The sequence below is a fragment of the Talpa occidentalis genome, unplaced genomic scaffold (genome assembly GCF_014898055.3).
Source record: "Talpa occidentalis isolate TD23 unplaced genomic scaffold, MPIMG_talOcc4v2.1 talOcc4.8, whole genome shotgun sequence".
In the NCBI taxonomy this organism is placed as follows: domain Eukaryota; kingdom Metazoa; phylum Chordata; class Mammalia; order Eulipotyphla; family Talpidae; genus Talpa; species Talpa occidentalis.
In genome coordinates this window covers 70,763,029-70,790,638 of record NW_023605194.1, presented here as the reverse complement: position 1 = coordinate 70,790,638, position 27,610 = coordinate 70,763,029, and the positions used below count along the sequence as shown (strand labels likewise).

The following is a 27,610-nucleotide window of genomic DNA, read 5'->3' as shown; positions in this document are numbered from 1 at the left end:
ACTCTCCCCAGGCACCTCACAGTCTGTCCCTCACAGATGGGTCCCTGGCACACAGGACCCACCACACGCCGAGACACTCAAGGGCAGAGCAGGCATCTGGCCAGGACGGCTACACAGCAGGGCTTTCTCTGGGCTGTAGAGCCTGAGGGCCGAGCAGCTCCACCCCTGGCGTGGACAGAGCCCGTGGGTCAGGCCTGCTGCCTAGCTGGACCCCTGGTGGGACCCCTGTCCTCAGCCATACCTCCAGCTGGTGGGCCCATCCCTGCAGTGGACACTCCTCTTCCTTCAAGCTGGCCGGGTGGCACCCTGCAGCTCACTGGCAGGCCATTCTTCAGGCCCCGGGCTCCTCCAGGGTCTCAGGCCCAGCTCACACGGGTTCTCTGTGACCCCTGGAGTCAAGGTGGACCCCGTCAGTGGTCTTGCCAGACACAGCCTGAGGATGCGCTTGCTCTTAAGTCCGACAGGCACTGGGTGCTGTTCCAGCTCCAGGGTGTGGGGCAGCTCCTCAGCTCCTCACTTGACTGAGAGGGAGATAGGGGCCTAAGAACTGCAGTGGGTAAGGTGTTAAAAGCTTCTCAAATCTGGAGCTCAGCTGACAGCAGATTCAGAGCAGTTCATCGAATGTGCTAGAAAATGCTCCCTCTCTGCCCCGGCTCTGACCATGGTCAGCAGTCTCCCCGTAGCATCCAGGCCTGCATCACAGCAGCTGGAATCAGCCCCAGGCAATAGCAAGAGCCCATCAGACAGGGCAGGCAGCTTTCCTGCCCCCGTGGGAACACGCGTGGCCATGGGAAACTCCTCAGTGGTGCTGCCCACTCAGTGGGACCCTGACCATGATCAGCTTGTCTGCGTGGGGGACGCCGCTGTTTGTCTGCCACCACCAGGTTGTTTCCACTCAGCGGACACTGGTAGGGAGTGGGGGAAGTCACGCTGGTGAAGGCTCCCTGCAGTCTGCTCTCTTGGTGCCAGCTTCAAACACTTCTACTTTTGCTTGGGAACTGGCCAGAGGACTTGAACCAAAACGAGTTTTCAGCCTAAGACACCAGAAGTTCTGGCCTCCCTGGTGGCGCAAGGGGTTAAAGACAGTGCTATCAAGCTATCCCCAGCCACTGCAGCAAGAGTCTGATTCCAGCCAGGGAGCTGACCCACATGACACAGCAGACCTCCCCTGTCTTGCCCGCTGCTCCACTCAGCAGTGTATTTCAGTCAATCTGCCTGTTCCGCTCCCCACTCTCTCTGGTGAATTCTCTCACCCCCTTCACCTCTGGCTTGTACCCCAGTTCTTGTGTGTATAAATAAATAAATCTTTAAAAAAAAAAAAAAGACATCAGAAGTTCAAGGAACTGATGACCAGCACCATGGACAGCGCCTTGCCAGGGCCCAGCGCTGCGCTCTCCCGCCTGTAGGCAGGTGGACAGCCCAGCTGCTCCACCTTGGTCTGTCCCAAAGGTCATCCTAGAAACCAGGAGAAAAAAACCCGAGCACAGACAGCCAAGGTGACCTGCAGTGACTTAGGGTCAAGGCGGGGTCTCTGGAGGGACAGAGCTAAATGAAGGCGTGATCCTCTGGAGAAGGGGCCACCAGGACTTGCAGATGGGAGGGGCTGAAACAGGAGAGGAGGGCGCGGGCAGAGGGCACGGGCAGAGGAAGCTGTGCAGGACAATCAGGCCCCCTCACCCCCATGCTACACCCAAAGTGTCTCCACCACACCAGGAAACCGTGTCTGGAAAGAATGCGCCTCCTGCGTTCCTCAGTCACAGTCACTATCTTCTTCCAGTAGCTGCAAAAATGAGCTTTGATAAAGCTTTTCATTCCCTATCATCTTCTAAAAATGGACTTTTGCCTTCGAACAATAGTGGCTATTTTTGGACCCAGTGAAATGGAGCCGGTCACCGTGGCGGCTGGTCTCGAGCTCGCCCAGCTCCGCAGCTCCTGTCCCCTCCAGGTCTCAGCCCCTCACACCGTGGCCAGAGCCTTTCTTATGAACTCAGTGCCTCGGTCCTCTCAGGTTTAAAGGAGGGGCCTGGAAATGGCCGTCTCCTGCACTCTGTCCTCTGCCCCTCTCTCCCCGCTCTGACAACGTCTCTGGTTAAATGTGATGAATGCTATGACTCATTCTGTTAACTAATACAACGTTTCATGCCAATGAGATCACAATAAAAACAGATGTTTCTCTGCATGAAAGGGTCTTTTGAGGAACCAGACTCAGGCTGGGGAGCGCAAAGTAATGGCCAGCAGGCTGGGGCCAAGGGCTCCAACTCCAGGCCCTCAGGGGGCCATGCTGGGCCGGCAGGTGGTGGGGTAGAGCCGGAAGAGGTGCCCTGAGCCCCCAGGCCTGTCCCTGGCAGCAGTAAGCAGGACTGGTACACAGGCACCAGGCATGGGGATGGGTGGGATGTGTGAGAGCCAGTCTCAGCCCCCAGTCGAGCACTGGCCAGAGAGTCAACAAAAAAGGCCTGGGTGCCCCCATGATGCCCAGCTCTGCTCTGGGGTGATGCTCACAGAGAGGCTGCCTGGGGGCCTCATGAGTGCCAAGCCCAGTGCCAACGAGAGGACAGCATTCTGGGAGCTTCAGGGAGGGGCTCGTGGGCATGTGAGCGTGTGTGTGCATCTGTGTGTGTCTGTGCATGTGTGTGCTGTGTGTGTTAGGGCTCCATCTATGCCTCTGTGTGTGTGTGTGCATCTGTGTGTGCCAGGGGTGGAGGTGCTACAAAAACACTTCAAAGCATTGTCCGTGACGCTATTCTGGGTCCAGGAAGGAAGGGAGGGAGAGGATAGAGATTAAAGCCCCGAAGAAATGAGGAGCCAGGGAAGGAGGCCTCTGCGGGTGTGTCATGTGGCCCTCTGCGTGTGTTGTGTGTGAGGAAAAACAGAGGACTCCATGGAAGATGGGCCAATGTATGCTCTGGCAAAGCATGTGCTGCAACCGGGAGGCACAAGAGACAGGGCGGGCCAGGTTTGCCCAGGGGCATTAGCTGCTCTGCCGGTCTCAGGAAGGCCCTCTGTGCTCTCAGGAAGCCTCCAGGGTTGGTCCACGGTCAGTCCTCCCACTGGGGTAAAGACACCCTGCTGGTCTGACAAGTTACGAGCAGCGCCGTGGAGGCCAGGGACCCTCCGGCCTTGGAGAAGCCCCATCCAGGCTGGGGTGTGGGGGCAGGGGGGGGGTGCACAGGTGCCTGCTTTGAGGTCCGGGGACGGGGCTTGCCACCTCTCTGTGGCCAGCAGGCTGCTGGGGAGCAGCCAGGAGCAGGCTGCTGGGACTGGGTGGTAGCCTCTCTCCTGGGACAGCACAGCAGTAGCCTCGGGCCTATTGGCCCCTCTAGAACACGGCTACAGTTAGGGTTCCCCATGGCCAACCTATCAAACTCCACTAAAAAGGCCTGAACACCCTCCAGGCACTGACCATGCTCCTCAGCTGTCTCTGTGGATGGATGAGTGGGAGATACGCCAAGCACCCCGGAGCGTGAGGACCCCAGTCCTGAGGAGATGCTCTGCCTCCGTGTCTTTCATCCACTCACTCTCGATGGCTACACGTAGGGCTGTCACACAGGTGGCGGCGAACAGCCCGATAAATCTGCAGTGGAGGAGCTGTGATGCTCACAAGTCCACATTCTGTCCATCACCAGACAACTGGCCCCTCTGAACCGATTTGCCCGCTCCCACCCCTTTCTGGAACCACTATGAATTGGGGCACAGAGAGGTTCGGGAAGTGGCTCGAGTCCACTACCTCGTCCACAGCCTAGCCACCCCTTCCCCCTGAACCCAACTCCCGTGCCCCTGCCCCATGCCCCTGCCACTTAACCATCCTCCACAAGCTGTGCTCCGGGGACCTCCCTCTCACCAGCCAGCAATGGCCGAGCCCCGGACCTGCCGGCAGCTGCACCTGACGGCTGGGCTGACTCACACACAGTGCAGCCAAGCACGTCCACGGTCTTGCCCCAGATCAGGGGTTCTGCACAAGTGGGGGCGCCAGGGAAGCTTCCTGGGGGCCCAGGGAAGGCCATACAGATCCTGAGTCACACCTTGATCCCCTGGAGGACAAGGGGCATGGTGTAGATCTACTGCGGTGCGTGAAGGGACGAAGGTTCATCTTTCACGTCACTTGTCCCCTCCCCGCCCCGCGTCCCAGCAGTGATTTTACAACCTTGATGCCTTGACGGCGAACAAGCGACTCATCGCATGAAAGCCCGCACCCTGGAGGGGGCGCTGACAAGGAAAATCGGGACAGAGGCCACTGGACGAGCACAGGCTGAGATGGCTGGAAGGGGTGCATCTCCGCGCCCCGCTTCCCCATCTCACTGTCCATCTTCCCAACTCTCCGCCTTTGAGAAGGGCTAGGTGCAGGGCACAGGAGGCGGCACCCTCTCCCGGCTCCCACGCTTTCATCTCCGGCAGAATAACGGCCCTTGCGGAGAGTGGGCTGGAAATGGACGGTTGATATCCAAGACGGTCACTATGGCAACCCCGGTTTCAGAAAATGGGCATTGGGATCCCCTGCTCTGAGAGCACTGGTGCGTCACCAGGGTCTCGCTCCCCCTGGACCCACCAGGTAGAGACTTGTCCAGCAGAGAAAACTGCAGTCTGGAGCAGACTGTATCAGCAGACGCCACGCTCCCCCGATATGCTGGCACTGGGACGTGGCCCCACAGATGTGAGGGCCACCCCCAACTGCCAGCATGCCAGGCACCCCAAGTACTGGCTGCTGCTCATACATAACTGCTCATCTGCAAGGCATCATTTAACTATAGCACATTCCCCCGTACTGATGGGTGCTGACCCCCCACCCCTCCGGCACCCGGGAAGGCGGGGGGGTGGTGGTTGTCGGTGTCCTACAGGCGCCGGAGGGGACCCATGATAAAGAGGGGCAAGTGTGAGCTCAGCAGCCTGAGGCGCTGGTGGGGGAGGCACAGAGGAAAAGTGCTTCCTCGGCCACCGGCCTCGCCATGCTCATCGTCACGTGCATGACCTGCTCAGCAGCCCTGGCCCCCAGTCGGGATGCTGGCTACACCCTGACACAGACAGGGGTGCTGAGACTTGGAGTTCAGACATGTGCTCAAGGCTCACACAGTCACGCCAGGATGCAGCCTCGGTCCTCCACCCCCAGCTGCACTGTCTGGCAGGAACGTCCAGGCTGCAGCTTGCTGTCCAGCGCAGTTAAGCTTCAGCCTTGCCCCGCATGCCTACATGGAACCCCACGGGCAGAGCCCCTGGGACTGACTGATGTTTCTTGTGTGCTGCTGAGTGTGCTGGGGAGACTGAGGGCACTGGAGACAAACATGGTCCCCCGAGAAAGTCAGCAGGCCTGAGATAGCAAAGGCAACAGAGGCAGGCTGGGGGGACACCCTGGGGTGCACGTTGCTTAGCAGGACGCTACCTTCCGCAGCTCAGGAATCCACCAGGAGCTGGTGACCTTGCAGTGTCTTCTCTGGACATCCGAGTTTACTGTCTTGAGAAACAGGGTTGGTTCTGAATGTCCTGGGGCTGTTCGGAGGATTTTCTACACAGGTGAGGGGGTTGTGTGGTGGTGGGAGCGGGTGGAGGGCTCTGAGGTCAAAGCTCTGTCTGCAGGCAGAGGGCATCTTGGGCCTGAGGAAACACCCGGGGCTGGTACCTCAGAGGACAAGGGTCTGGTGGGGAGGGCTCCATGCCCCCTACTTTTGGGGGATACCACGAGCTGCCTCCATTGGAGGAAACAAGAAGTTGCACTTCCCTCTGAGCAAACCCCTGGCTTCCTATGATATACCTAACACATGTGCGTCCTTCCCTCCAGCTGCAGAGCTGGCTGGGGAGGGCCAGTGTGGTCTCCACACCGCAGGAGCTACGGAGCTGCGAGGACACCACGGTGCATACCTCCGGAGCCACCGCCCTGAGCTTTGTGCACGGCTGTGAGGAACCTGAGCAGCATCCGCCTGCAGGCCATGCAGAGAGGAGCGCCTCCCGGGCAAGGGCGGAGAAAGACTCCTCCAGGTTCCAAAGGCCCATGATCTCGAGGCTACCCTGCAAGTGGAGACAGCAAATAACTGCAGCCCACATTTCATGGCGCACCTATTGTGTGCAAGGTCCAGGGCAGGAGCTTTGCCAAGTCAGGCGGTCCCCACCTCACGACGGCTTGACTGATGTTTTTTCAGTGCCCTGACAGCTTGCAAGTGACACGCATTTAGGAGAAACCAAATTCTGAACTTTCACCTTTTTGTGGGCTGGCAAGACTGGGCTGAAGCTCTCTCAGGACGCTGGACAGCCCCGTCAGCACGTGGGACAGTACACTCTAGTCTGTCTTCACTTTCAGCGTAGGAGTGCGTCCCCCAAGGGTGCAGCATGTACTGTGAAGCAGGCTTCGTGGGAGAGACTCTGTCCCCCGCGGGCTCATGCGAGTGGTCCAAGCACCTTCAAGGCAGGTGAGGCTGGGTTGTTAAATGCAATCTCGACTGCCGACACTTTCAACTCGTGACGAGTTTATCACGACGGACCTGCATTCTCCTAGGTAGTTCTCACAACTGTCCCACATGGTGGAACTTTCCATCACCCCCACTTCACAGTTGAGGAAGCATCTAGAAAATGCCCTACTGGCAGCATCCTGCCCCAGACTAGGCTGCGTCTGACTCAACACCCTCAAGCAAGAAAAGCCAAAGGTCCACACACTGGCCTGGCCTCGTTACCCTCACGGGCCTCGAATGGCAGTGGTGGAAATGAATACAGTGAGGGTCCCGCCCATGTCAGGAGAGCTGTGTGTGCAGGAATTTTCCATAATGGACTTGATTTTGCCGAGACAGAAACAGCCACAAGAAGAGACTTCACTGCACCAGAAATAAAAACAGCTACAGGAGTTATTCATGCGTGCAGTATTCTCGTCCTCTTTGTGCTAGTCACCCCCAATTAATTCTAGAAGGACACAGAGAGAGGACAATGGCCATCCCAAAATGACAAATCTCCTCCCCACAAAAGAGAGACTGCTCCCTCTTCCCATAAGGACCTCTCTACACCCCCGGGTCCACACAGACTGAGGCACTGGGGCTGCAAGGAGGCCTGAAGTTGGCAGACCTGATTCTCATGGGTGCTCTTCTGGGGTCTCCGCCCTGCTGCCGTCCCAGGCTGCTCTTCTCAGCCTTTCCTGCCAGCCTGCCCACTGTCCTCTCGGCAGAGATGTCTCTCACTTTGGGCACAAAATCAGCCTGGCCACCTAGGTGTGGCTGCTTTTGAGTTAAGACAGATTGACTTGACCCACAGTCATGTGAGATGATTCCTCCTCCAAATACCCCACACACTTGTGCCCCTGTGTGATCAGCAGCGCTGGAAGCTCGTTGTAATCAACTTGCTTTCATAAAAAGAAGGAACACATTTTTGAAAAGAAATTTTGAGAGTGCCCACTGGGCTACAGGCCTACCAGTACCCCTCTCCAGCTGACTGTCCTGCTACCAGGGCCCACCCCCGCCCGTGGGCCTCAGAGGCCAGCTGTCTACTCTCAGTACCACGGCAGTCCCCACCCCAAGTGCACCTTTGGGCGTGGGCACTGTGGCTCCGAGAGCCTGTATCTCCCTCCCATCCTTGAGTGCCATCAGCGCTGGGTCAGGTCTGGGGCGCTAAGGCACCAAGCACCCCCCTGCCCCCGTAGGTCTCTGGATGGGGACTCATGGACAACGTGACTCACGGGTTTTGAAACTGGTTGGGGACAAGGGGCAGCATGACTGGGTGCCATGACCAGGTGGGGCTTGGGCTGATGGCCAGGAGGGCACTGCTGCTTCCTTTCCCTGGGCCTCAAACACCTCTAGGCCACACACCCACTCTCTGATGACAAGCTCCTCCTGTGAGACTCAGCTTGGGCCATCCCGCCGCCCCCTCCCCAGTGCACCCAGCACCCACGTGGCCTGCACTGAGCACCGCATGCCCCCCGTGTGTCCCCCATCAGCCCCTGTCTCCATGAGCCTGAGGCTCCAGGGGCAGCACTGGGGGTCACCCAGCAGGGTCCAGGTGAGCACAGCTGGCAGGGCCTGGGGTTGGCACACAGAGGAGTCTGGGGGTAGAGGGGTTTGTCAAGAACACGGGGAGAGGATTCTGCCAATTGGTTTACGTTGATGCAGGGGCTATGCTCAGATGCTCATGAACCTCCTCATGCTTTACGTGAATTTTCAAAATGCCAGAAGGTCTAGACATTGCTGGGGAAACCCACACCCCACACTCATGAACAAATCCCTCCTGCACCAACATTGATCCTCTTTCCCAGTTGGCAGAAATTCTGGGGAGCAAGAGCAGACCAGCTGTTCCCCCCATAACAACAGCTTCTCCATAGACCCAACTGCCCCCTAAATCAACAGCCTCTCCATAGACCCAACCCCCCCATCAATAGCACCTCATGGACCCAACTGCCCCCCAAATCAACAGCACCTTCATGGAGCCAACTGCCCCCCAAGTCAACAGCATCTTCATGACCCAATCCCCCCAAATCAACAGCATCTTCACAGACCCAGCCACCCCCCAAGTCAACACCACCTTCAGGGACCCAACTGCCCCCCAATCAACAGCCTCTTCATTGACCCAACTGCCCCCCAAATCAACAGCAAAAGGACTCTCCTGCCGCAGGCCACCCCCAGTCTGGAGAGGAGGCCCGGATCGCACAACCTCACCCTCTTGCGTAGGTTGTAGGTCAGAATGAGGTTCCGGGAGAAGGAGTGGGAGAAGGCTGTGTAGAATTCCAGCACTTTCTGCAGGGCATCCCGCTTGATGACATGCAGGTCACAGTAGGTCAAGGCCCTGACGTTGGCACAGGACTGGGCCAGGGTGGCCTCCTTCCAGAACACGTCCCCAAACACGTCCCCTTTCCCTAAGGAGAGAAAGTGGGGTGAGGAAGTGTTGGCTGAGGCACCCCTGCTTCCCAGAAGGGCTGCCCGGCAGCGTTCCGCAGTCTGGGCCAAAAGAGTCAAAACCAATTCAATCTTGAACCTTAGCAATGTGCAATTTAAGAGATCCTGAAACGCCCTGTACTGCTTGTGAGCGTTCAGCTGGTTACTCCTCATCACACCACAGATAGGGACCCCAGCTGCTCCCTGTCACCCCTGCTTTCCCAAAGAACTGGCCACCACGTGCAGTTGTGCTGTATCCTCGTCCACAGTTTGTCTTGCAGTGAGCAACTGTGTGCCTTTCCCCAGCATCACCCATGGCAGTGCCTGGCATGCAGTAGGTGCCTTGTCAATATTTGCAGGCAGAAAAGAAGCAAGGGAGGTGACAGTGAGGATGGCCAAGTGGAGGTGAGCACCCGGCTGCTTTGGTGGGGCATGGACACCAAGGGGGCTGAAGCAGGTGCCAGCGTCCATGGCGAGGACCGCCAGGTGGAAGGGGCCAGGCAAGAGTGGGCACTGCCCATCTGCGCCCAATCCAGCACTTGAGGGCTGTGTTTGCTCAGCCCTCACCCTCTGACCCCCTCCCTCCACAGTGTCCCTTGCCCCTGCTAAGGGGGCCTGTGCCCTGGCGTCTCCAGTATCCTCAGCACCCGGCATCCCACAGGGTGTATTTAGCAAGTCATGACCCCACTTAGCTTTATTCTGGGTCAAACCTGTCCACTCATTACCTGCATTTTCCACCTGAGACACTCGGCCTCCCTATCCCCAGCACAGCACCATGTCAGCCTGCATCTGATGCAAAGCCCAGCTCATTCCTGCCACCAACTCTGGTTACAAATAGCTCGAAATGCTGTTTATATTGCCTCTAAATTTTCAGCACAGATTAACACAAATTTGGATCCCCAGGGAGCCTGAAAAGAGCATGCAGGGGAAGGAGCAATGCACTGAGGTGGGGCGAGGTTGGTGAGCCCGGAGCTGTGGCCGCCTGCATGGGCCCCCACCCCCGCCCCTGTTCCCGACTGAGCTGCGAGGTCACCAACCTCCCAGGCATCTGGGCAGAGTTTGACTTTCCCCAGACACCCCGACGTGAGCCCCGCCTTCTCTGAGCATCCCCACAAGCCGGTAAGCTCTGTTCACACAGACCGAGCAGTACCCCCCTCTGGGTGCTGAGACTGAGCTGCTCTCATCAACAGGCAGGGTTTTATGGACCCACTGCCAAGAGGAGACATGCTCTGGGGAGCTTTTGGGTAAATGTGCCCTCAAAACGGTGCTTTTCCATCCCTTTCCAGGTGTTTCCAACTCTGTGTCCTAGATGTGGCTGGTTTCGGGCACTTTCTGGTGGGTGGGACACTGCCTGGTTCCCATGGAGACAGGTCACATGAGGTGGCTGGAGCACTGAACTAACCTGGGCACATGTTGAGCAGTGATCACCTACCTCCCTGCACCCAAAGCCCTGGCGCCTTCGCACATCTGCGCCCCCTTGGGAGAAAGCTGCTCTGGTTGTGCCATCTGTGGTGGTCAAACACAGTTGTGCCAGCTGTGTGGTCAAACATGGCCCCATCCACACGCTGCAGCTCCCAGCAGGCGGCGAACCCAGCCCCCCGAATCTGGGCCGACTGAGGCCCTGCCTGGACTGGTGGGAGGGGGGCCCTGAGGCCGGGGCACCAGAAGCCTGCTTCTCCCTCCTGGACCCAGCCCCTGGGGTGGAGGAGGGCAGAGGAGGAGGACAGGCAGCCTCTGCCAGCCAGCCCAGGAGCCACCTGGGACAGCGTCCCTTCGGCCAGCAGCCACACGTGGGAAGCAGCCAGGAGCAAGAGTGAGGTCTCCGTCCACTCCGTTGGGCAATTTGTTGCAGGGATAGGGAGCCGACGCTGGGCCGGCACTCCAGGCTGAGAGGCCATGAGGAGTCCCATGGCTCTGGCTCCCCAGAGACCAGGCCGATGCACAGACCCTGCCGGAGGGTAAGACATCAGTGACCGCATCAGGACGAGCAGGACACGGTGACCTTGCCAGGCTCCTGCCGGCATGGGCTCCACAGGCGACATAGGGGCAGCGCTCCCAGCTCTGAAAGAGCCCACAAGGTAAACAACACCTCACGCAACACCAGGCACACGCCATCTGCCTGTACAAACTCAGTGTCTGAACGACTCCTTAGGGGCACAAAACAAGAATGTGGTGTTGGGCCTCCCTGGTCGTGCAGCGGGTTGAGTGCAGTGCTGTGAAGCTGTCCGCAGCCTCTGCAGTACTGGTTCCATCCCCACCGGCCTCAGAGCAACCCACATGGCGAACAGACCTCTCCTGTCTCGCCCGCTGCTCCCCTCAGCAGTGTATTTCATCAGTCTGCCTGTTCTGTTCCCCGCTCTATCTCTGGTGAATCCTCTCACCCTCCAGCATATCTGGCCTGTACCCCTGCTCTTGTATAAATAAAAAATAAATCTTTAAAAAAAAAAGAAAAGAATGTGGTGCTTGGAACAGCAGGAAGCCAACAGGCATGCAGAGGGACCAGCTCTGCGCACACGCTTCCCACCCAGTTCTGACAGGAACTGCACTGGGAGAGCCACGGCCACCATGCGCTTCGTGGGAGATGAGCCCATTGGCAGGGGGGAGGCCACTGCTGTCGTGACTGTGCCCCAGGAGTCGACTTTCCACCCAGATCCAAGACCCACAGCTGCTCCTGTCAAGGGGCCTCTGGGTATAAAGACCTGAGCGGGCTGGGAGCATGGTGCAGGGAACATGGTGCCGGGAGTGTGGTGTGTGGTGCAGGGAGCATGGTGCCAGAGTGTGGTGCCCGGCTGGGAGGCTCCAAACAGCCAAGGCCACCAGGCAGGGGCTGGACTAGGAGACCCTGGGTCTGGGGCACGTGAGGGGGAGCAGGGAGCAGCTGCGGCCCACCTGTTGGATACCTGGCTTCGGCGGAGGACATGGGGGGCAGCTCCTCACCCCCACCCTGGCCCCCTGGCATGAAGGAACATTCTCCAAGAACAGAAGGTGCCCGAGCAGCAGCCACGAAGCGCTTGGAACAATCAGCGTATTGATTAATTTATTACTGGGCGCCAAGTACAGAATGTTAAACACGGATGTGCCAAATTTCTGAAATGCATTCTGAGTGGATGTTGTGATACGGGGAAAATTAAGAAAAAAGGCAAGTAAAGAAAAACGTCTAATTAACACTCCAAGACAGCGTCCCCACAAACACCCCGCTCCACACAGCTGTATGTGCACCTCCCTTGGGTGCGGGCGTGAACACCCCTGGGGTGCCTGCGTGGGGTGAAGAACATTCACGGGCAGGGGAGCCTGGGGCCAGGGATGGGCAGGGGCGTGCTTCCAGCAGCCTGGCATGAGAAAGCCAAGAGCCTGTAGACTTCTGGTCTCTTGGGGTAGAGGCAGGACAGCCAGAGTAGGGTACAGGCATGGAAGGGGGTGCATGGATGGGGTATGGGATGCGGAAGGCAAATTCAATGGCCCCAGGAGAGCCAAACAGCCTCCCCAAGGCCTAGTGGTGCAGAGAGGCAGATGTGAAACTGACATCTGAGTCTGGAACCCTCAGAAGAGGTCCTGTTTACACAGACAGGTGCTGCGAGAGCTGGGCAGGACAGGGGTGAGCTTCGGGGCCGTCTCCCTCCACTGCTGCCACGATGTGCTCTCATTAAGATCATGTACTGGTGACCGGGCCAAGCGGCACATGGTGGGAAGTGAGAAGTCAGCGGCTGCTCCTGCCTCCACAGCCACTGCCAGGACCATGCCAGCCAGTGCTCACCTGGTCACCAGCCCACGGAGGCAGGCACCGTCCAGGGGAGCGGGGCGCAATGGGATGGCAGGCAGGAGGTGGAGGAGGTGGGTGGACACTCGGTGATCACACATGTTGTGGGAGGGCCGGGGGTGTTGCAGCTCAAGTTCAGGGGTACAGAGGCTTCTGGAGGATAAGGGCTGAGCTGAGACCTGGGGGAGAGCTCCGGCGACCAGCACAAAGGCCACTGTGGAGCTGACCCAAGGAAGCAGAAGCAGCTGTGCAAAGGCTCTGAGGCCCAAGCTACAGCTTCAGGTAATCTGAAAGGCATTCAGAAGTCTCTGCATCACCCCTGGTTTGGCTTGTCTGGCCCCTGCTCACCACAGAGGTGAGAGGTGAGACAGGAAGTGCCCTTCTCCACAGCTGCAAACCCTGGCGTGCTCAACAGCCTGCATGCAGCACTCCCTGCTGCTCAAAGACCAGATGGGCTATGCTGCCAGGTGCTGAGAGGCCAGGGACACATGGGGGGTGGGGTCAGACCCTCTGCCCACCTCACTGCCTGCTCCCTCCTCAGGCAACCTCACACTTCATCAGGATGATGATTGGTGGGCACACAGCAGGTGTTCAATAAACAGTCACCACCATGGAAGAAGAACCCTCTTAGCAGCCCAGAAGGCCACTTCCAGGATGCAGAAGCCCCAGGAAAAGGATGGTGAGCCCCGCTTCCCAGCCCATCTCTCCCACACATCCTCCTCTTCCACCCGCAGCAATGGGGGTACACCTGGGCCAGGTACCACACGAGGTGCTGAGGAAGGACAAACCAGACAGAGCTCCGACCTTGAAGCACTATCCCCCAGGCCAGGGGTCCCCTGGTAGAGACGGGACCCTGGGGTTTCAGCTGGGCACAAAGGCGCCCACGGTGACTGTGCTGCAGCAGGTGTGGCCATGTGCTGCCCAGGCAGGAGAGGGTCAGAGGGCACCTGTTACCTGCCCTAGACATGTAGTGATGCTCTGACTTGTCCCTCCTGCACACCCCATTCCCAGAACACCCTCCATGTGGTCCCAGCCCCTCCCCTGGTACCTCGCAAGAGCCAACCAACGGCCAGTGCTGACCATTATGCCACTGCTGGGCTCTGCCTACTTTTTTCCACCATCAGCCCCAGAACCTCCTGGCTAGTCTCCCCGCCTGCTGTCCACTTTCTATGGCACCAGCACCGTAAAGACACTGTCCCCTCTGCCTGGAACTGTCTGTAACCCCATCCCAATCCCCACTGCTCCTCGCGAGACAGCTCATCCTATAAGATGCGGCTGGGTCACCACCTCTTTCAAGGAGCCTGCCTTGATTTCGCCTGGCTGTGCTGGACTGGATGTCTGCCTCATAGTCTCCACAGCACCCTGCACTCCTGGCTTGCCTGTCACTGGGGGGCGTGGGCTCACGCCAGACATGTCTGTGACTCACTGCTGGCCTCCAGCCATCACATGCCATGGGAATGTCTAGGGAATGAACACGTCAGCAGCCACGAAGAGAAGGGCCCAAGAAGAACCAGGGAGCCAGGGCCAAGGATGAGGACTTGGGACGTCTCAGGGCCTCTGAGGGGGGACTGGACTCGAGAGGGAATTTGCGGCCCTGAGCTCACCGGGATGCACTCAGCACGGAGCTAAAAATTAGCAAACTTGAAAAGAAGATGAGGTCTGTTAGAAATCTCCCTCTGGTACAAGTAATCTCCTGAAAGGAATGAAACGGCCCCCCAAACGGCTGCCAGCCTCCCTGCAGGCCAACAGCCTGCCTCTCGGTGCCTCACCCAGAACTAAGAGGAAGGACCGCACGGACACCACGTGCCCCCCGCATCCCCCGACCTCCTCCCACGGCTGCACACCTGCCTCACCACTGAGAAACCCCACCACGGATCTCACTGAAAGCAGTGGATAGCTCTGAGGTCATGATAGCTAAGAAGTGAAAATTGACTTGATTTCCCCTCCTTAGTAAGAGGATGCGTGCCCTACAGGAAGTCATTGAGCCGCATTAAAAAGTCGAAAATAAAGGTGCCCTCCAGTCACCGTTACTGAAGCCTAGGCGAACGTCTGGCATGTCCTCCTCTCTCTTCTACTCAAACACACATTTTGGTGTAGTTCAGGGGCTAGTATGGTTCCATGCTGCCGTGCTTAATAGCCGCTGCTGTGCTTTACCATAGTTGCTGATCTAACCAAGCCGTCTCTGGGCGCCTGGCTCACGAGAACCTTCCTGAGCACAACCTGTAACTCTCCTGCTACCAGCGTCTCCAGGGCTGGCAAACCAGTCTGCGAATTGCTCAAGCAACCACAGAATTAAGAGCGAGAACAGCTCCCTACCCTCCCTTCCAATCAATACAAATGTTCTTGCATTTCCCAAGTTCTGGACAATCTGTGCCCCCTCTCCAGGGGTGGGTTGTGGTGTGGCTGCTTTGCTGGTGGGCCTGTGCATGCTGGTCATTCTGGGCGGCCGGTGAGGGGCGCCTCAGACACAGCTGCTCCCCTGTGCTGAGCACGAGCCCCAGCCTCCTCCCTCAACTCAGTAACTGAGCTTGAAGCCTACCCCTGCCCCCTCCCACCCAGCAACCCCCAAACCAGATGCAAGCACTTCAGCCTGGATTCCAGAGCAGGCCGCGGCCTGCCTGCTTGGCTCTGCCCTAGCCCCATCTGCCACTGTGCTCCTTGTTCTGGGTTCTGAGCCCTAGAAGTCGCAGTTCCAGGGATGCTATCACACCCTGCAGGGTTCTCAGACATAGGCCCCACCCCCAGGGACACCCCCTGTTCCCCTCCTCCCCGTGCTCAGTACCCCTCCCCCACAGATGAGACGTCTGCTTATGTGGTCACACCCCTTTTCCCCCTCCCTCCACCCCCCTGCCCCACACACTGGGAGCACTGATGACAAGACAGATATTATCGCTGAAACATCCCAGTGTCTCAGACAGTGCCGGGCACAGAGCAGGCACTGGACCGGACGCGTTAGCCTGCTAGACAGATGGATGTGGGCAGGGCCCCACGCTGCTGGCGGCTAAGCCGACCAGGCCCCAGAAGGTGTCTGTCCAGCCGCGGCCACACCTACCCAGTATGGCCACCACCTCATCGTCCTGGATCACTTCTAGGGAGCCAGAGACCACGAAGCAGAGGCTGTCCACGCTCTCCCCTGCGTGGTAGATGAGGTCACCTGGGGCACAGTGTACCGTCTGGAACTCCATGGCCAGGGCACGCAGGCAACCGTCGCTGGCCAGCCGGAAGGCAGGGTGCTCCTTGAAGACCTTGCGGTTGAGGTGCACGCAGATGTCAGCCCGCATGTCCTTGGGGCAGATCTGCAGGACCTGTGGGCGGCACAGGCAGCGTCAGGGCCAGCCACGGCCCAGCCCCAAAGCCGAGCAAACGCGGGCCGGGTGGCCGCTCCCACGTGGCACACAGGACAGCCACCTCACGTCAGCAGCACATGACAGCTGCCATGTGCACAGGAAAGGCGGGCAGCTAGCCCCAAACACAGCCGGACGCTAATGCCCAGGAGAGGACAGCAGGCCAGGGCCAGGCCCGGCACACCCAGGAGCTGACACTTGGCAGGGAGGCACCCACGGGGCCTACCTTCTCTGTGTCGATGCCCCTGGACATGGACCAGGTGGACACAATGTAGTCCATGACACGCTCGCTCAGTCCCTTGGGCACCTGGTAGAGCTTCAGGAAATCCCGGACGCTGTTGAGCATCTCATGGTAGCGGTTGGTGTTAGCGTACATCTGCTGGAAGATGGTCGTCACATTCCCAAAGATGGTGGCGTAGAGCAGAGCTGGAGGCCAGAGGGGAGAGTTGCGTGAGTGCCCAGAGCAGGTCCCAGCCAGAGCCACCCCCAGGATGCCCCACCCCCACAGCTTCTGGGAAGACCCCACAGGCCACTAGAACACTCAGGTGGAGGCAGGGCCAGGGTGGAGGGAGCTGGGGATGGGGCCAGAACAGTGGGAGGCCATCACAAAATGTCTGAGCTAGGCGAGACCACCAGCCAAAGATGCTCCTCTGCAGTCTACCCCCAGCCCAAATCCAGACCCAGCTGAGTGATGTTGTCAAGCCCTGCCACTGCCAGGCTCTCCCCCATGAGAGCATGACCCAGCCCACTAGTGACCATCAACAGACAGCACAGCGCACACCTGGACAAATTCTGCCCTGTGCCATGCTGAGAAGCTGCTGCTGCATCAAGTATTGTCGCTGAGATACAGCTGCCATGGAGAAACGTGGTTTTTGATACAGAGACTTCAATCGGGGCCTTTGAGAGGCAACCCCTCTGTACAACACTAGTGAGGTCACCGCAGAGGCCACAGCCACCCTAATACCCCCGTGCCCTTGAATGCAGAGTCAAGTGCCGCCTCCTCCAGGAAGCCTGTGCCTGGGAGGGTGGCATGATGTGCCAGGCATGTTTCTACAACGCCACGATGTAGGGACACCTGTGCAATCACGTGCCTCACGCCTGCCTCTGCCCCGACGGCGGATGAGCTGTGGAAGGGAGGAGCATCAGCCCCATCTTTCTGCCACTGTATCTCCCTTTGGATGCTGTACCCCAGCATCCAACACTACACCAGGACCCAAGACATATTTGTCAGATTGGCAAACTTCACACATATTTTTGCTCTGGCTTTTTAAAAAATTGAGTTGACCATATGCCAAAAACTGCCAATGTTTAAAATGTAAAGTTTGATAAATTTGGGTAGATATATATGTTCAAAACCATCCCCACAATCGAGAGCCCCCCAAAAGCTTTGTCTAGTCTTTTTATAACTTCCCCGCCCCCATCTCTCCACCCTTCATCCCCCACAAGCCCTGTTTCCTGTCTCCACAGCAGAGATCCGATTCAATGAAATCACCAGCAGGTACTTTTCTTCATCAGCTTCATTAAGACATAGCTCAGGCACTGTAAACTATAGTCACTCAGTGTATGATTCACTAGTTTGAATCGTACAGAAGGTTGACAGAGTTGTGCAACCACCTCCCAACCAACTGGGAGAAAATTTTTGCACACAACACTAATGATAAAGGACTGATCACAAAAATCTACAAAGAGCTGACGAGAGTCAACAAAAACAGAAAAAATAATCCAGTCAAAAAATGGGCAGAAGAGCTAAAAAGAAACTTCTCTGAAGAGGAAATGCAAATGACCAACACGCATATGAAAAAATGTTCAACATCACTTGCAATCAGGGACATGCAAATCAAAACTACCATGAGATACCATCTTACACCAGTGAGAATGGCACATATTAAAAAAACTAGCAACAGGAAATGTTGGCGAGGGTGTGGAGAAAAAGGAACTCTTCTACACTGTTGGTGGGAGTGCAAACTGGTCCAACCACTATGGAGAGCTGTGTGGAGATTTCTGGACCTACTAAACATAGAGCTTCCATATGATCCAGCAATTCCACTCCTAGGTATTTACCCAAAGGACACAGAAACATCAATTCCAAAGAGCACCTGCACCCCTATGTTTATAGCAGCACTATTTACAATAGCTAAGCTTTGGAAACAGCCCAAATGCCCAAAAATAGATGACTGGATCAAGAAGATGTGGTCCATATACACCATGGAATATTACTCAGCATTCAAAAAAGATAAACACATGCAATTTGCAGCAACATGGATGACGCTGGAAGGGATCATGCTCAGCGAAATAAGCCAGAAAGAAAAAGAAAAATACCGGATGGTCTCACTCATAGCAGGAATCTAGAAAACTTAAATAAGGGACCAGGAAAACGAATAACTATAAGAAAGTGAAAATCAAAATCAACAAACAACTATGAACCAGAGACACACTATGGGGGACGGTGGGGAAAGGAGGGATTGGGGTCAAAATAAGGAGGTTGCAATTGTATGAGGAATATAAAAATAAAATTAAAAAAAATTTTCTTTTTTTAAAAAAAAGATTTATTTATGCATACAAGAACTGGGGTGCCGGCCAGAGGTGTGGGGGGTGAGAGGATTCACCAGAGACAGAGTGGGGAGCAGAACAGGCAGACTGACTTAAATACACTGCTGAGGGGAGCAGTGGGGAGACAGGAGAGGTCTGCTGTACCATGTGGGTAGCTCCCTGGCTGGGGATGGAACTTATGCTGCAGTGGCTGCGGACAGCTTCATAGGTTGTCTCTTAACCCTTTGTGCCACCAGGGAGGGCCTAAGTTAGAATATTTTCATCCGCCCAAAGGAAACTTGGTTCCTTCTATTAGTCCCCCCCATCCCCACCCCCATCCCCGGCCACAGCTCACACACATTCTCTCTACAGCTTTGTCTGCTCTGCACATTTCACACACTTTAACTCAGAACAAGGGAGCCGCGGGCAGGGCAGCAGCCACTAGGTGACCCTTCAGCCCACTGACCTGGCTCAAGGCCAGGCCACAGCCATGGAGGGGCCCATCAGACAGCGCCCCCAGCCTGGGGCAGCTTGGTGGGGACGGCGCTGCCCAGTGACACAAGCAGACAGGAATCTATCATCAGGGCAAAATACCATGTCCAAAAGGAAATGTTTTCAACTAAGCTTGCTGTGCAGAACTTCCAACCACAGTGCTGACCACACTAACAGCCCGCTGTGTGGTCAGGGCCCGCAGGGTGCTGTTTGGGGTTAAGAAGGCCTGGATGGGGGTGCAGGCTGGAGGCGTGGGGAGGGGTGTGTGGGCTAGGTGTGGGGCTGGGGGTGTAGGTTGGTGGCACAGGCCTGGGCTGTGGGCTGGGGTTGAGGTCATGGAGGCCAGACTCAGGCTTGTCCTGCCTCATGGCCCACATGCTGCTCACGTCCAGTTCCTTAGTGGAGTGACAGTGTCTTCACTGCTGTTACAGCCACACTTATTTGAACGTGGTAAGGATGGGGCAGGTGTGAGGGTCCTGTTTGTACTGGCTTGGCAACTGGCACGAACTTTTAAGTCCTTGCTGCCTGTTACTTGAGTCGACACCATGGATCTCATGGTCTGGGAAGGAATGTGTGGGGACAGCACACATGGCCGGCCGAGGGCACCACCCGCCAGCACAGGGTCAGATCTGCTCTGTGCTGAGTGAGTTACTTTACCTTTTAGTGGGACATCACCTGTGAAACGCGTCACCGTACCTGGCACATAATAGATGCTCAATAAAAAATAAAAACAACAGGAGGCCTAGAGGCCTAGAGAGTCATGGGGTCTGACTTCTGCAGGCTTGGAACACCCTGGGGTGGCGCATGACCATTAGGGGCTCCTGGTCAGGGTCTCTGCTGCCACTCACTCAAGTCCCAGAGCTCAGTTTCCCATGGTGGAGAGCAGCGTGTATCTCCGCAGGGTTCCTCTGAAGACTCAGGGAAAAGATGACAGGCCAACCGCAAAGTGGCTCTTTCTTGATGGCCTGAGTTAAGCACCCACCTCACCCCACCCCCTGGCCCCCGCCACGCCTGGCGCTGGACCTGTGCCTTGGCTGAGTGGGTCCATCCTTCTGTGGCATGAAGGCTCAGGCTCTTCCTTGCACAGCAAACTTCTGGGGTGCGGGAATGTGGAGACCCAGGATCTTTCCCTCTGCATTCAGCATGTGCTCAGTAAGTGCCGCTGACAAAAGAATGATTGCCCCAGGCCAATGGATTGTTACACAAGGGTAAGAGTCACCAGTCACCAGTCGCATAAAAAGATGCCCAAGGAGGGTCCCTGAACAGAGGACCTTCCGTTTTCATAGACTTTTGGGTGCAAGAAGTGCTCTGGCTCCCCAACCCGCACTCGGATCCCCCTCCTCTGGGGTTTCCGCTACTCAGGTATGATGGATGGATTTGATCAGTGATTGGTGCTTGCATTCAGCCTGCCCTTCTGCTTCCCTCCCTGAGGTCAGGATGGGACTGACTGGAGGCTCTGCCCCTCTGATATGCTGCTCTTCAGACCCCCCACCCCCCATCCCCCCCAGCTGCAGGGGAGGGGGAGGGGAAGGGAGAAGAGGGAGGGAGGGAGGGAGGAGCACAGGGGACTGAGGTGATGGTGCACGGGTGCATTGGGGAAGGAAACTCTACGGGGACTAAATCTGAGGCAGGGGAAAGAAGCAAACATTGTTTAAAAATGAACAATGGAAAATAGATATAAATTAAAAATTTTTTTTAAAAAAAAGTTTAAAAAAAAAGGGCACACAATCCTCACTATCATTGCAGGGAATCCCATGGGCTTTTAGGAGCTCAGTGCCAGGAACAGACCAAACGCAAGTTTCTCACTACAGACCGCAATGCCCCCAGGGGTCTTCCTGATGTGGGCTGGAACCGCCTGCCTCCCAGGCATGCAAGTTCCCAGGCCCACCCCAGATCCACTGGGTTGGACTCCTGAGCCCCAGGAGTGTATGACTTTTCACATTTCCAGGTGACTTAGAAGCACCCGAAGTCCGAGAAGCACTGCTTTCCCTGCTGACCCCCGCCTGCCCGGTAGGTTGTGAGGTTACCCACCCCCGGGTGGGGATGAAGAGGGGTGACCAGTGGCTCTGCAGCGTGCTCACCACCTGGGTGTGGCCACCAGAGGCCTGGGCGCCCACAGAGGTAACCAGACGGGGCTCTGCATAACCTGCCAGCCCCAGGCCCTCCTCAGCCTGGATGGCAACTGCTCCGGGCATAGGCAGGCCCCCAAATTGTAGCCTATAAAACACATTCCCTATTTCATAACCAGAGAAGCCTGAAAACTCTCATTTAACATCTTGCTAAAAATAGTGCAAATTCCTACAGCACAATGCGACTCTGGTGCCTAAGTCACTGAACAAGCAAAACTCTGACAGCAGAGACTGAGGTTATTTTCAGCTACTTCTCACCTGTCGAACAAAACAACAGCTCCCACTCAGGGTAACCTGCTAACATGGAGCCTGTGCAACCTCATTTGCACCAGCCTTTGAAGAGCAAGAGATGAAAGCCCAGCCATCTCCACAGCAGCTGCAGCCACAGAAGCTCAGGGGTGACATGGGCTGGAAAGGCCTCCCGCCATCTGCTGCCTTTACTCAGTCTGCACCTGCGGAGTTCCTGGTGGCCGAGACCCACTCTGCCACCCACGGCCCCAGGCTCCAGGCAGGCTGGCGGGAGGGTCTGCGGTCCCAGGGCGCTGCTCACGTCACAAGAACCCTCGGTTTGTGTTTCTCCGATATGAGTCATCACGGGGGATCTAATTAACAGAGCCGTTTAAAATAACACACTTTAAAAAGCCATTTCCAAAACAAACCCTAGAAATCTGACTTCAGAACTGAGGCTGGAGGGGAGACCTAAGGGGGCAGGAGAAGCTGGGATGCGGGAGAAGCTGGGGTGCCCAAAGGACTATGGTGAGGACTATGGGAGAGGTGTGTCACAGGCACTGAGCAGGTGTGAACTGGTGCCCCTGGACCAGAGACAGGGCCCAGCCCACCAGCCTGGACACAAGGCACGGCTGAGAGAAGGGAGTGGCGTGTTGCTCCACTGGCCCTGGCCCTGCAGTGGCCATGGCTCACCCCCCCCCGCCCTCTCCCCCAGCCCAGCGTGCAGCTCTTGCTTACATAAAACCAAGTTATTATTCTTTCACATTTCAGAGTGTTGGGGGGAATCATAACCTTGCGCAAGGCACGACAATCACCATGGAGAATGATACTGGTGCATCACGAAGACGGCAAACGCCTTTCAGAGAAATGACCTCTCCTGACGAGAGCGAAATGAAAGCCTTTCCCATCATAGGCACCTGAGCGCAGCAGCTCCGAGTGGTGATTTTCTAGGCGAGCAGATGTCTGTCTCTCCGCTCTCAGCGACGGCACTGGCCTGGCCAGTGGGCAGTAGCCAGCAGGTCACAGCTGTCTGCATGTGCCTGCAGGGACAGTCACCAGATGCCCTCTCAAAGGGCTCCGGACACAGCTCTGGCCCCAGCAGCTCTCTAGGTCCAGCAGGGTGACCACCACTCTGGGCATGGGAGGCCCAGCATGTAGGACGCAGATGTGTGTGACAGGAGCCGACAGCTACTCTGCAGCTCCAGGCCCCAGCACCCACGAACTGGCCAGACATGACCCACTGGGCAGGGCTTGCTGTTTCATGCCCTGGGACCCAACCTGAGTCCAGATGTTCAGTGACTCATCCAAAGTCATCCAGCTGGGGGGGGGGTGGCACATAAGGGGGCCCTGGGCAGGCAGGCCCAGGCTCCCTCAGCTTACTCCCTGGGCTCCATCCAGCCCCGTCCTTGCCTGCCCTGGGAGGTTGTGCTGCCAGAACCCTCAGGTGTCTGCTGTGCAGCAACAGCCAGGCTGCCCCTTCCAGCTGAGTTATCCTCCTCACCAAAGTGACACTCAGAGCCAACAAACTAGGACTCGAGCCAACCCCCTGGAACCCCCCCACACCCCATGCTCAGGCCAGGGTGCAGCACTCATGCTGGAAGCAGAGCCGGTAACCTAGAGTCGGTCGGTGCTTTTACTTTGGGGGCCACATATCCGATTAAGTAGCATCAGATAAGCATGGCTCTCACTCCAGGATGGGGGATGCCCCGCCCCAGCGCACCTTGTGAGGAAGGGGCCCCAGGCAGAGCCCTGCAACAGCCCCAACCTGCAGGGACCCAAGGGCAGGCCCCCACCTGGCAGCTCCGACACTGTGACAGCGCTCATCCCAGTGGACAGGTGGGGGTGGGGGGCGCCACTCTCCCCAAAGTAGGGACCAGGATGAGGGATGCCTTTGTCCTGCACTCACACCTCAGCTCAGAACAGGAGGCTAAAAGCCCGCTTTGGGGTTGGAGGATCTGCTGCAGCTGACACCTTTGAGCTGGCGACCTGGGCCTGCTAGCCCAGCGGGGCATCCACTGTCTGGTCCCGATGGGCACACGGGCTGCAGGGGGCTGAGGAATGTAGCTGGGCGGAGCCCGCTAAGCGGGTGGCCAAGGTGGCTTCATGGAGAGCCCTTTTCAAGCCCCCGAACACGGCATGTGGTGGGAGGAGGAGGTGCCACAGACTCAGAGGCCCGAGGTGACAAAAGGGGAACCAGGAATCCCCAGAGCCACAGACCAGACACTGATGACATCACAGCCAGGTACAGGCCAGCGGGCCACGGGCTTCAGCTGAGTCTCACTCACTGGCCAGGCACTGGTGGGGATGGTGGCCCAGAGCATGCAGCCCCCAGGCCAGGGTCACAGTCCTCGCCATGGGGACCTGCCTCTAAAGTGGTCCCAGCTTAAGCACCTGCTCTGCAGGTGCTGTCGCTCTGCCCTCAGCTCCATTGTGTCTGCACTGCACACAGTCTACAGGCGGCAGGAGCTAGAGCTGTGCTCTGCGGGGAGAATGGGGGTCCTGGGGCGGCGGGACCCTCTGAGGGCGGTGCCGCCTGCTCAGCGCCACCTACTCCCCTGCCCCGACCTGCGCTCTGGCCGAGGACACGAGCCGCCAGCTGGATGGGGGCTCCTCGCGTCCCCCAGAACTCCCAGGCAACACCTCTGGTTCTGAGCCAGACCCTCTGCTGTTGGCGCACATATGAAAGCTGTGACAGCCTTTTGGGGACTGACCCCTCATCACTGGACCCTGCCCCATTCCAAAATGGGGTCTGGGAGCTGCTCCCCCCACAGGAAGCCCTTGGCACTCAGGGGCACCTCTTCCAGGCAGCAGCCTCTGAGCAGCTCCACTCAGGCTGGTGCCCCGGGGCTTAGCAAATTGACAGCCATGGGGCTGAGGCGGGAGCTTAGACCTTCTCGTGCTCCCCTGCAGGCCCGTGGGAGTAGGGGGAGGATGGCCATGGGGGCCTGTGAGGAAGGGCAGTCAAGGCCACTCAGGGTCTGGCCCTGCAGGTCTCCTTAGGACAGTGGGACTCAGGTGGCTCCTGCTGGGAGTAGTCTCCATGGAACTCCAGGTGCTACCACAGTGCCCTACGTGGTCCTCAACAGAGCAGCTGAGTGGCTGAGTGATAGGGGGTCCCCAAGAAAGGGGAGGTGCCAGATTCCCTGCCCACCCAAGGAGGATAGAGCTGTGCAGAGAGGAACAGGAAGGGAGCCTGGGGAGGGGAGGAAGGATGGGGGGTTGGGGGTAGGGAGGGGGGAGAACTAGGGGAGATGCATGGAGCAGAGAGACATGTGAAGAAGCTGTGGTTGCTTCTCCGCCTTGGACTTGCACCAGGGATTTGGGGACACAGAAAGAGACACTGGGAAGAGACAGAGACGAGGGTGAGAGATCCGTGAGGAGGTGACAGTGGCAGCCTGTATCTTGATGTTGACTTTGCTCTTTTCCTTCCAGACTTACCTGGTCCTTTCTGCCCCATTTCCATGGATCCCACCAGAAGGTGGCAGAGCCCTGCAACCTTTTGGGCTTCTGGGGCCCTGCTTTGGGCCACCCCTGTTGGGCTGGGCATTTACCCACGAGTGGACAGTGACTTCTGGTGCTTGATTTGGAAACTTTATTCTTTCTCGTCTCTCTAGTGCACACTGACTGTATTAAAGTCCCTTTCCATTGAAGGTCTAGAGGATGTTTTGTCTTTACGCAGGGGACAGCAGAGCCCATTAAAGCAGGCAGGTTTGGGGACCCCAGGGTGTCCCTCAACCTACGTCAGGTCACAGCCCAGGACTCTGTGTTGCTCTGAAGGAAGCCCCACCCCATGACAGCCTCTGATCTGCCCCCCCATTGCACCCTCGCCCTGGCTTCCCGAAGACACCATCTGAGGCCTCTGCACTGGGTGTTACTTGCTCAGGAAGACTCGTCACTAAAATAACCGCCAGGCTAACTCTGATATACTGAAAACCTTTGCTCAAAGGCTTCTGGAAAGAGGGCAGGACATCACTATGCACTCCCCACACCTCCTCCCGCCCCCCCCCCCCGCTGGCATTTCCAGTTTCCCTTACCCACTTTTCTTTTTTTAAAAAATGTATTCTTTCTGTTCTTGTAGCAAAGATTACTATCAAACACCACTGACAGGGTGTGAGCCAGAAAACTTAGCCTTTGCCGAATGTAGGCCCCTCCCCCCATGCATGCTGGGATGGACTCATAAAATAGTTTCTCAATCAAACGTGCGTTGGCCATAATGGGTCAAGGTTGTCTTGGGCTCTGCAGAAACCACAGGATAAGCTTTCCTCAGAGCAGCGGTAGTTCTCAGACTCCCCCAATCAGTTTCAGCAGGTCAGAGCTTTGTTTTCAGCAGTAAGGGCCTTGGGTGCCCAGACCAGCTCCAGCACATCCTGGGGCCTGATAACATCTGTTAGTCAATGATGTTCCCCACCAAGGGAGTGGAGTCCCCTGTGGCTCAGGAGGTGCTGCTCCCTTTGCTTCAGACGCCCCGTGGGCCATCCTCTGGGCCACAAATGCCACTGCCGCCCTGGAGCATCACTGAAGCGCATCCCCTGGAAGTTTCTCTCCTGTGTGCAGATGCAGCCCCTCCTCCACATAGCCAGAGCAGACTCAGGAGGCTCTCCCGAGGAGCCTCATTCCAGCACACTCCGTGTTAGCCTCCAGGAGACATCTCCTCTGAAGGCAGGGCCCGGTCTGAACCAGCTTCCTGGCCCTGGTGGGTCAGGGCGCCTCAGGGACAAGCACTTGGCTAGAGCCCCATAGCCCTGCAGAGACCACCGGGTCTCACCGTTTGAGGAGCCACAGGCAGCGCCATGAACAAGGTGAAGAGAAGAAGGTAAAGGATGGTTCCCCCACGGAAAAGTACATGGCCACGGGGTAAGGGAGGGGCTCAGAACACAGGCTCTGCAGCAACTGCAGGACCACACCCCCTCCCTGTTACAGGGGGCCCCAGGGAAAGGGGAGGTCCCAGGTTCCCTGCCCCACCCAAGGTGGGCGGAGCTGAGGAGCAAAGCCAAGCTGGTAGGAGGGAGAGGATGAGCAGGGGCCTGCAGGGCGCTGTGAAGGAGACACTGGAAACAGACGTGGGGGAGACCCGGGGGGAGGTGACAGTGGCAGTCCTGATCTTGGTTTTGATTTTGCTCTTTTCCTTCCAGACGTGTCTGGCCCCTCCTGCCCCTTTCCTGTGGGTCCCCACCAGGAGGGGCCTTAGACTGTGCAGGCTCTTGGGCCTCAGAGGCGCTGCTTTGGGCCAACCCTGTCAGGCTGGGCACTGAACCACGAGGGGACCGGTGACTTTGAGTGTTTTGAGTGGAAACTATTTTATCTATTCTTCCCCCTCTGATTCACGCTATGGTATAAAAGTCCCTTTGCATTAAAGAGCTTATGCACTAAAGTGTATTTTCTCTCTCTTTTTTTTAAAGATTATTTATGCATACAAGAACTGGTGTACAGGCCAGAGGTGCGGGGGAAGGGGAGCGGCAGTAAGAGGAGTCACCAGAGACAGAGTAGCGAACAGAACAAGCAGATCCACTGAAATCCACTGCTAAGGGGAGCAGCGGGAAGACAGGAAAGGTCTGCTGTGCCATGCGGGTAGCTCCCTGGCTGGGGATCGAACTCGTGATGCAGAGGCTGTGATACCTTCATAGTGCTGTGCTTTACCCCTTGTGCCACCAGGGAGGCCCCTAGAGTATGTTTTCTCTTGATGTGGTGGATGTCAGAACCTATTTAGAGCAGACAGGTTTGAAAGTTCTTGGGATGCTCCTCTCCCTGCCCGATAACCACCCGTGGCAAGGAGAGTCTGTGTTTTTAGGTAGATCAAGTGGCCTCCTTCTCCCAGAGGAACAAGAAACCCACAAGCACAAGCAGCTGTGAGCCATTCACAGTGGGGGTAAACGGGGGCGTGGATTTGGCGTCCCGTGTCCCCATGTGGTCTAGCAGAAATTAAGAACTACGCATGGTGAGAGGATGCCAGAGAGTCCTAGAAACTTTCAAAATGTTGACTTCCGATAAAGCATGAGCCTCCTCTCTAGCAGCTTCTCCAAGGAGCCCCCAGCTGGCTGGTAAAGAAGCCACCAGGCCAGACGCCTGCCCCATTAGTCCAGCGGCTGACCCCGCTCATGGCCCTCAACTGGCACCAGCTCTCCCAGCAACCCCATTAGACACAGCTGGCGCAGGGCACACGGCCTTCTCCCCCCTGAGCTCGGTAGGGCCACCTACACAGTACACCAGCTCCAAGGATCTCAAGAAGACACGCAGTGATTCCTTAGAAATAAATGGCCCAGTAATCTGCCTTCACGAAACCCCAAATATCAAGTGGGC

General features: G+C 57.2%; 1 protein-coding gene across 1 annotated transcript in view; it reads right to left on the bottom strand.

Annotated features, from left to right (window-relative positions):
- The window catches only part of KCNH1 (potassium voltage-gated channel subfamily H member 1), a 144,127-nt gene that overhangs the window by 6,281 nt on the left and 110,236 nt on the right, over positions 1-27,610 (bottom strand). Inside the window, exons 8-10 of the mRNA XM_054690683.1 lie at positions 16,162-16,361; positions 15,644-15,896; positions 8,619-8,815 (exon numbers count right to left, since the gene is read on the bottom strand). Of these exons, the coding sequence (XP_054546658.1) occupies positions 8,619-8,815; positions 15,644-15,896; positions 16,162-16,361 (650 nt within the window). The remainder of the gene's footprint in view (positions 1-8,618; positions 8,816-15,643; positions 15,897-16,161; positions 16,362-27,610) is intronic.